Source organism: Leptopilina heterotoma, unplaced genomic scaffold (genome assembly GCF_015476425.1).
Source record: "Leptopilina heterotoma isolate Lh14 unplaced genomic scaffold, ASM1547642v1 Lhet_36, whole genome shotgun sequence".
In the NCBI taxonomy this organism is placed as follows: Eukaryota; Metazoa; Arthropoda; class Insecta; order Hymenoptera; family Figitidae; genus Leptopilina; species Leptopilina heterotoma.
In genome coordinates this window covers 1,019,144-1,029,335 of record NW_025111040.1, presented here as the reverse complement: position 1 = coordinate 1,029,335, position 10,192 = coordinate 1,019,144, and the positions used below count along the sequence as shown (strand labels likewise).

The following is a 10,192-nucleotide window of genomic DNA, read 5'->3' as shown; positions in this document are numbered from 1 at the left end:
ACGGCCAACTTCACTTTGTATTCAGATTTTCAGAGAACAACGAAACTTGTGTCAACTTGTCGTTTTGTGTGCGTGATTTGTGTCAATTTTGTGTTGAAAAACAGTGCCACATTAGCAATATTGTCAAATAATTATTTTATTTATATAAATTTTGAAAAATGACGACAGCAGCTCGTCCAACTTTTGATCCAGCACGAGGAGGACAGGGTAGAGGTGAAAAAGATTTGAGTGCTCTCTCCAAACAGTACAGTTCTCGTGATCTTCCTTCTCATACAAAATTAAAATACAGGTAAGAAGTTTCTTTTTCTAAAAGTATTATCGGAGAAGAAGAGAAATTTTCGATTGTACTTTTCATTTAAGGAAAGAGACGATATAATTTGTTGCACATGCATCTTTTGTGAAAACATAACCTCAAAATGGAATTTTGTTCATTGTTCGTTACATTGTTTTGGAAAATTTTCGAGTTCGACTATAAAGAAATTGTAAAAAGTTTAATAATATTCTAGAGAACATGGACAAAATTCAGCTTCTGAGCTTAGAAGTAAAGATTTTCGTAAAGAATTGGAAGATCGTGAAAAAGAACGTGATAATAAGGATAAGACGTCGAATCGTCGTATGATTGAACCTGAAAGAAGTACAGCGCCCTCGAATAAAAGACAAAAAGTTGATCAGGTTCCGGCTGCAAGTCTCGACGCCGACGATCCTCTAGATGAAAATGAATCCGATTCTGATAGTGACGATGACGATACAGCCGCTCTAATGGCAGAATTACAAAGAATTCAAAGGGAACGTGCTGCAGATCAAGAAAAGAAGGTATTTTTACATAAACATTGATTTCCCCTTCTTAAATTTAAATTATTTTAATCTTTCAAAATTAAATCAAATTCGAGAAATTTCCAAATTTTAACTTATTCAAAATTCAATTATTTACACAATAATAATATATAAAAAGATTTCAAAGTTTTTTTCAGGAATAAGATTAGGAAACAAAAAAGCAAACAACAACAAACTGCGTACAAATTACCGTAATACAACGATTATTAATATAGATTTTATTTCTATTTAAATATATATCAGGGTTACCACAGGTCAGGGAAATCAGGAAAAAGTCAGGGATTTTTATTAAAGTACTGGGAAAAAAAATTTGCAAAATTCATAATTAGTGCAGATTATTATTTATTATGTTCAAAAATTAAAAAAAATTCTCGTCAAAATTTAAATTATCTTTAAAAATTTTCGTAAATAATAAAACTCATCATAGAATTTCAATTATTTTTAATACAATTTTAACCGAATTCCTCGAAAAATGTAATTATTCTTGAAAATTTTATTAAAATTCGTCGAAAAGATTCAATTATTTCAAAATTTATTGATAAAATTCTTTATGAGATTTCAACTTTGAGAAACATTTATTTATTTAATAAATAATTTATTTTTGTATTTAAATAATTGAATTCTCGTAGAATTTGCTAATAAAAATTGTTTTAAAAATGAATTTCAGTTATAATTTTAGATAATAATTGAATATTAAAAGAATTATAGCATGAATTTTAAAAATAATTGAATTTTTAAAAGGTTTCAAATTAAAATCTTCGAAAATCTAAATTTTTCATACTTTTAACTGACAATTCTGCAGAGTTAATTTTTTTTAAAAAAGTTTAATTGAATTTTTTAAAAATTAATTGAAATTTTTATTTTCTAATATATATTTAATTGAAGAATTTCCGAATTATTTTAATTTCAATTATTTTTCATAAAAATTTGATTGAATTCCTCAAAAAATGTAATTATTCTTAAAAATTTTATTAAAATTCGTCGAAAGAATTCAATTTTAGGAAACATTCAATTATTCAATAAATTATTTATTTCTGTATATAAATAATTAAATTCCCCTAGAATTTTCTAATAAAAATTGATTTAAAAATAAATTTCAGTTAAAATTTTTAAATTAATTATAAACTTTTCCAAAAATTATTAAAAATAATTGTTTTGAAGAAGAATTAGTCATACTTTTAACTAAAAATTCTGTAGAATTAATAATAATAATTGATTTAGAGAAGAATTTTAGTTAAAAATTCCAGAAAATAATTGAACAAATGGATTCGAAAATTCTCAAGGAACTTTTGCAAAAAATTATTAAAAATAATTGATAATTGAAGTCTCTCGAAGAATTTTAATAAATTTTTTTGAAAATAATTATATTTTTCGAAGAATTTATTTAAAATTGTATTAAAAATAATTAAAATCCTGTGAAGAATTTTATTATTTAGGAAAATAATTGAAGTCTTATAACGAACTTTTATTACATTTTTTTTAATAATTGAAATCCTGTGAAGAATATTATTATTTATGAAAATAATTGAATTCTTGTAATGAATTTTATTAAATTTCTTTTAAATAATTGAAATCCTGTGAAGAATTTTATTATTTATGAAAATAATTGAATTCTTGCGAAGGATTTTATTAAAATTTTTGTAAATAATTTGTTTTTTTTTTAATTTTATTGAAGTTTAAATTATTAGAAAAGACGAAGACAGCGATCACTCCGAGTCGAAGACTCGCAGTGCTCGATATCTTCATGTTTTCTAATAAATACTCTTAAAAGTTATTGAATTTCAAAAGATTTGAATTTGAATATTTTGAAAATCCTAATTCCTACGATTTTTCATAATGATTAAATATTTATTTAAAAAAGAGAAAAATTTCTATTTACATTTTAGTGAAAAAATAGATTTAAAAACATGTTTTCTTTTTCCCAGGAATTGGAGAAGAGACAAGAAGAAGAAAGAATACGAATGGAAAATATTCTTTCGGGAAATCCACTATTAAATTATTCAGCGCAAGCGAGTCGCTCTGATTTAAAAGTAAGACGCCGATGGGACGACGATGTTGTATTTAAAAATTGTGCACGATCCGAACCAAAAAAGAAGCACGAGGTGTTTATCAACGATTCCCTACGAAGTGAGTTTCATCGAAAATTTATGGACAAGTACGTTAAATAATTAATTAGTTTAATATTTAAAAAAAAAACTCGCCAATTTTTTTTTATATAATATCGATCGATTTTTTAACAAAATTTCGATTTGTTTTCTTTTGGTGATAAATTTCACTAATGTTTATAAACGAAAGAAAAAATATTTTCACTTTTGTGAATATTGTTTCATTATTTTTAATAAGTAATTATTTAAAATCTGGATTTAGTCCTGGAAATTAACAAATTGGGAGTAATAGATATAAAATAGAATTAAGTCTTAAAGTAATGAAAATACAATTATAAAAATTAAATTTAAAATTAAATTAAAATAGAATAATTAAATTAAGATTAAAAAAGTTATAAATATATACGACTACGTGCATCATAAATAGTTGTTTTTCTATTAAAACAATTGTAAGAATTGTTTGAAAAAAAATAAAATTGAAAAATTTGCAAATTTGATGAATAATTTTAATGACAGAAATGTCTTATCTGATTCGTCAATTAATTTTAATTTCAGTTAACCTAAATTTTAATTTAATTTCCACATTTTTTATTAATTAAAAAATTTTAATTGTTCAATTCATAACTAATTTGAGTAATTAACTTCCATTCATCTAATTTCTAATAATGTTGTTTATTTTAACAAATGAAAAATTTCTAGTAATTGGAACTTGAATAATTCCTTATTATTTTTCCTTTCATATAATATATAATATTTAAAATTTATTCGTCGAAATAATTATTGTTTCTTGCAATTCATTTCAAAATTAAATTAGTTTCTAACTAGAAACTATATTTAAACTTTAATTTCTCCAAATTTTAATCGACTTAAACTCCAAACGATTGGAACTTTGATAAATTTTGAATTTCAATCGATTAAAATTTCAATTAATCTAATTTTAATTCCAATAGATTCGAATTTAAATTTATTCTAATTTCAATTGATTTTAATTTCTATTTTATAAAAGTTTAATCGAACCAACTTTTAATTAAATTAAATCTCAATTGATTAATTGTCTAGTCGATTCGAATTTTAATTTATTCTAACTATTTAGTTGATTTTCATTTCAATTATTAAGTTTAGAAATTTAAATGTAATAGAACCAAATTTTTATTGAATTGAATATCAAACAATTATAATTTCAATTTATCCAAATTTTGAATCTATTGAAATTTTCATTTATTCAAACTCGAAGTTTATAAAATTTTTATTTTTTTGTGTAATGTATTTATTGAAATTATTGAAGATAATTTAGAATATTTACAATTATTTCAAGAGAATTGGAAAAATTTTAAGGGGTGGGTTCGGCTGCATATTTAACTATAATTATATCAAGAAAATAATTTAAATCTTCCATAAAATTAGTTTTATAGTAATTTTTTTGACTGGAATTCAATGGTCAGAAAATATTTTGACCCTTTTTGAATTTTTATTTTTCACTTTTTTTTTAAATTCATAGATTTTTTTTAAAATCCATTTGTAATTTTGTAGAAATAAATTTTTCGTATCCTTAAAAAAATTTTTCAATGAAAAAATTGATTTTTACTATTTTTGAAACCTTTTGTTTTTGAAAAAAACATTGTTATTCAATTTTTTATATGGAAATTCATTTGTTTATTTTTGTAATAAATTTCAAATAATAATTTTTTTATATTTTAAAAAATTATGATTTAAAATTAGTTAGAAAAATAAAAATGAACGAATTTCCATATAAAAGAAATTTCAAATCAATTTTATCGTAATTTTTTGTATTTTTTATTTTTAAAAATTATGATTTGAAATTAGTTAGAAAAATAAACAAATGAATTTCCATATAATAAATTGAATAGCAATGTTTTTTTTCAAAAAAAAAGAATGTTTCAAAAATAGTACCTAAAAATTAAGTATTTCATTCGACAATTTTTTTGTGGATACAAAAACATAATTTCTACAAAATTACGGATGGATTTTAAAATCTATGAATTTTTAAGAAAAAAAAATTAAAAATTATCAAAATATTTTCTAACCATTAAATTCCACTCAAAAAAATTACTATAAAAATAATTTTATGGAAAATTTGAATCACTTTCTTGATATAGTTAAAAATATAGCCGAAACCTCCCGTCAAGGAATTTAATAATATTTTATTTTTTATTTATTATTCAGGATACTTTGAATTATTTCCAAATAGAGTAGGTATTTTGTTTCATGGCCTGATTTTCTGATTTATTAAGATAAATTTTAGAAATAATTGACAAGTTATTTACTTTGATTCGGAAAGAATATCCTCTACTCGATTTTTCATTTAACAAGAGGACAAGTGTAAATGTGAGGATTAATTGAAGAAGAAAAACGAGGCAAATCATCAAGTGGTGTCTCGCACGTGCGATTCTCTTCTAGAAAAGAATCGCGTGCTCGCCTTCCGGCTGATTCTTATAAATACAATTTGAAGAGAAGAGAGGCCCTGGAGCCAACAGTGGGATCAACAAAGAGGTCGTTAAGTTCTTTGTATAATGCGTGCGGAATGAGAGAGAAGTAATAAAAGCGCAAAGAGCTCTGTATCTGCAAGAAGAGAAGAGAATAAGAGTGAGAGAAAGAGAAAGAGGAATATACAGGGAATGAGGACGGGGATACACTATGTGGAATGAATCGCGTTTGGCAAAGCAGCAACACACGAGTATTTCTTTCGGTAGCGTGTCTCCTGAGAGCGTAAAGCGTTAAACCGCCTGGGTCAAGTATAACCGGTCCCCCCAATGGGTTCGAAGAGAGGCCCAGAGGCAAGCAGTCTACCGGAATGCTCTTGGAACATACACAGCTGGTAACCACATATCTTCGTGACGATATGAGTAGACTCCCTGGCACCGCGACCTGGTCAACGTGTTCCTACAATTCTTTTCTTCTATCCCAAAACAATATATTGTCGCGGATAATCACAGGGGAAAAAATTAAATAACTTTTACTAAATAATTAATAATTTTATCAATTAAAATCTAGAAATTATTTACAATTTCTGTTAGTGGAAAATATAATTCTACAATTCCCTGAAATTTTCAAATTAACGAAATAACGTGACTATTTATAATTTTGAACTTTAGTAATTTTTCTTTTCAAGTGTTTTCAATTTTTAATTATTAGTGTATTGAAAATCATTGAATTCTTGCAAAGAATTTTATAAAAAAATAACTGAAAATAATTTAATTCCTACGAAGAATTTTATTATTTATGAAAATAATTGAATTCCTTCGAAAAATTTTATTATTTATGAAAATAATTGAATTAATTCGAAGAATTTTATTATTTATGTTAATAATTGCAAACTTGCGAAGAATTTTATTACAATTTTTGAAACTCCTAATTGAATTAGGATTAATTCTTTTTCAAGAATTTCTCCGAATTTTTTTAATAGGTACTTTTAATTGAAAATTTTGAAAATAATTGAATTTTACGAACAATTTCTTTCAATGTTTCAAAATAATCGTCTTTGTCAATAATTGAAATTTAAACATTTGATTATTGAATTTTATTATATTTTCTAGAAAATAAATTCTTCTCAAAATTTTATTACAATTTTCGAAAGTAATTGAATTCTTGGGAAGAATTTTATTAAAAATTTTTAGAAAATAACAAAATTTTTCTCAGAATTTTATTTTAATTCAATTTTTAAATTTATTCAAGAAATTTTATTAAAATATTAAAAATAATTAAACTCTCCTGAGAAGAACTTTATTATTTATAAAAATAATTGAATTCTTGGGAAGAATTTTGTTTAAAACTTCTAGAAAAATAATTAAATTTTTCTTAGAATTATATTACAATTTTTTTAAATACCTAATGAAATTCATTTAAGGAATTTTATTAAAATATTGAAAATAGTTGAATTCATGAGAAGGACTTTAATATTTATAAAAAAATAATTTAATTATGGCGAAAAATTTTTTAATTTATTTTGAAAATCCCTTATTAAATTCTTTTGAAGAATTTAATTCAATTTTTTTAAAATAATGGAATTTTTTAATAGTTTCAATTAAAATTTTTGAAAGTAATTGAATTTTATGTACAATTTCTTTCAAGTTTTCAAAATAATCGTTTTTGTTAATAATTGAAATCAAATATTTGATTATTGAATTTTTTTATATTTTCTAAAAAATAATTAAATTCTTCTCAAAAATTTTATTACAATATTTTTTAAAATATGTAATTGAATTCATTCAAGGAATTATACAAAAATGTTGAAAATAATTCAACTCCTGAGAAGGACTTTATTATTTATAAAAGTATTTGCATTCTTGGAAGAATTTTATTAAAGTGTTTAGAAAAGAATTAAATTTATCTCCGAATTATATTACAAATTTTTTTAAAATAATTTAATTCATTGAAGGAATTTTATTAAATTATTAAAAATAATTGAACTCCTGAGAAGATCTTTATTATTTTAATTCAATTCTTGGGAAAAATTTAATTTAAATTTTTGAAAATCCTAAGTAATTGAATTCTTTTCAAGAATTTCTCTGAATTTTCTTAAAATAATGGAATTTATTTAATAATTTTAATTGAAAATTTTGAAAGTAATTGAATTTAATGAAGAATTTCTTTCAAGTTTCTAAATTAATCGTGTTATTAGAGTTTTTGTAAATAATTCAATTTTTTTAAACAATTTCTTTAAGTTTTTTGAAAATATTGTAGTTTTCCTAATAATTTTAATTGAAATTTTTGAAAATAATTGAATTACAATTAAAAATTTGATTATTTAATTCTATTAAAATTGTATTAAAAATAATTGAATTCTGGAGAAGAATTTTATTATTGATAGAAAACAATGTAATTCTTGCGAAATAATTTACTATTTATATAAATAATTGAATTGTTTCCAAGAATTTATTAATATTTTAGAAAATAATTGAATCCTTTCGTGAAGTTTTTTAAAATTTTATATTGAATATAATTGAATTCCTGCGCAAAGTATTTTATATTATTTATAAAAATAATTGAATTCGTCCGAAGAATATTAATTATCAATAAAAATAATTGAATTCTTGTGAAGAATTCTATGAAATTTGTTAAAAATAAAAAACAATACCTAATAATTAATTCCGTAAAAAGTAAATTTCAAAAATTTTGAATCTGAAATTATTCAAAAATTGAAATTTGAATAATAAATTTTTTAATTTTCCAGAATAATAATAAATTAAACATCACATTTTTCAGTTTAGCGCGCGGAATTATTAATAAATAATAAGAAACAAAAATATAGTTTTAGCCCGAAAAACAATAAATAAACAAATTTATTTATTATTTTTATTAATCGGTAAATAATTTCTTTTCAATTTTTGTCTTGCAGTCCGGAAATTGGAGGAAATATTTTTCTCTCTAGTCAGAGTTAAGGGGAGAGGGAGAGAGAGAGAAAATACAAGAGTCACAAATCTTTCCAAGATTCCTGATCCGCTCATCTGGAATTTGCCTCCAGGGCACTTTCCTTCTCTTTCTGCTGTTTTTTTTTCTTTTTTTTTTATTTCTCATTTAACCTCTCCCATCTATATACACACACGCGCTTCTTTTATTTACTCTTTATTTATTCTTCTTTGCGAAACGCGAGAGGTGTACGCCTGTCTCTCATCCCAGTAGAATTTCGTATATTATATTTTTTTATTACACGACACAAACTGCGACGATTCAGGGTTGTAGATTTTTCTCGTCATTATAATTTTATTGTTGAATACATTTTTCTATATTTAATTTAATTAATAATTGTTGTTGTTATTACATTACGTGCAGCTTTTTTTATTCAATTATATTCGCAGGTCTCGGATATTATGACTTTTTTGCGAATTTTTATGACTTTTTTTAAAAAATGCAACTTCTTTCGACTTATTTTCAAAAATTGCGACTTTTTCGACATTTCTTTCAAATATTGCAACAAAATACCACATTTTTAGGATAAAATGTAAATTATTTTTGATTTTTGCAGTGTGAAAAATAATTATAGATGAATTTTTCAAAAATTATTTTTGAATCATTTTTCTAATTAAATTTTCGAAATATATATAATTTAACAGAATTTGAATAATTGAAATTTTGTTAAATTTAATTGAAAATAATTAATTTTATTCAAGTATTTTATTACAATTATTGATAATCAACTTTTTGAGAATTTTAATTGCATATTTTGAAAATAATTGAATTCTCCAAAATTTTAATGAAAAATCTTTAAGTATAAATTTAAAAATGAAAATTAATGAAAATTAGCTTTTATAAAAATTATATTAAAATATTTTTGAAAAAAGCATATCTTTTAGAATTATTTCATTCTAATTTTTTAAAATTCATTCATTTTGGAAAAATCATGTTCCTATTTATAATTAAAATTCTTTAAAAATTTGATTACAATTACAGTCACAATTATTATGAAAAATTGAATTTTTGTATTTAATTAATTGAATTCATGAAGAACTTTCGGAAAATTATTAAAAATAATTGATTTATGATTGAAAAATGAGTTTGTAAAAAATAATTTAAAATTTTATTTTCCTTGGAAAAGCAAATAAGAAGTATTTAAATATTTATTTAACAAAATTTTTCAAGTTTTGAATAATTGAATTTAGAAATCAGTTAAAGGTCAGGAAAATATGAATTAAATTTTCTGTGACAACACTGAATTAAATAAACGACTTTTTCGACTTTTTCGACTTTTTTGTATTTTTAACCGACTAAAGCCACTTTGGACATTTTTATTTTGCATTTTTTGTACTTTGGACTTTTTTTCTTGGATTTTTCCGTCTGGATTTTTTGGATTGGATTTTTTCTTCTGTAATCTTATCTATTATCAAATAAATATTTACTCGAATCAAATAATTTTTATTTAAATCAAATAAATTTGAATCAGTAATTATTTGAACCAATAATTTCAGTATTTGAAGCAGATACCATTTAATTGATTCAAACAAAAATTATTTGATTCAAGTAAATATTTATTTGATAATAGACAAGTAATCGATTATTTGCATCGAATAAATTTTTTTTCCAGTGTGCATAAATAATATTTGTTTTCAATTTTTTATAGTGTAAACAATTAATAGAATCTTTCCGTTTGAATATTGATTGAAGGAAACAAATCTGAAGTACGGAGAAATTTTTATTGAATTTTTTTCCCCTTTTTTTTGTTGTTTTTTATTGTTTTTTTTCGATTTTTTTTTTTAAATGGATGTTTTATTTCTTTGACCCCCATTGCTTTCTGGATT

General features: G+C 22.3%; 1 protein-coding gene across 1 annotated transcript; it reads left to right on the top strand.

The window, feature by feature from the left end:
- The first annotated feature begins 12 nt into the window (after positions 1-12).
- On the top strand, positions 13-3,363 carry LOC122505480 (protein CWC15 homolog A). Its single transcript, XM_043617133.1, has 3 exons — positions 13-289; positions 507-813; positions 2,760-3,363. The coding sequence occupies exons 1-3, from the start codon at positions 159-161 to the stop codon at positions 3,000-3,002; spliced, it is 681 nt and encodes a 226-aa protein (XP_043473068.1). The 5' UTR covers positions 13-158; the 3' UTR covers positions 3,003-3,363.
- The last annotated feature ends 6,829 nt before the right edge of the window (positions 3,364-10,192 follow it).

Excerpts from the sequence above, each read along its gene's own strand:
- LOC122505480 (XM_043617133.1), top strand. The coding sequence starts at position 159 with ATGACGACAGCAGCTCGTCCAACTTTTGATCCAGCACGAGGAGGACAG. Across the intron at positions 290-506 it reads CATACAAAATTAAAATACAG|AGAACATGGACAAAATTCAG; the intron begins GTAAGAAGTTTC and ends ATAATATTCTAG. Across the intron at positions 814-2,759 it reads CTGCAGATCAAGAAAAGAAG|GAATTGGAGAAGAGACAAGA; the intron begins GTATTTTTACAT and ends TCTTTTTCCCAG.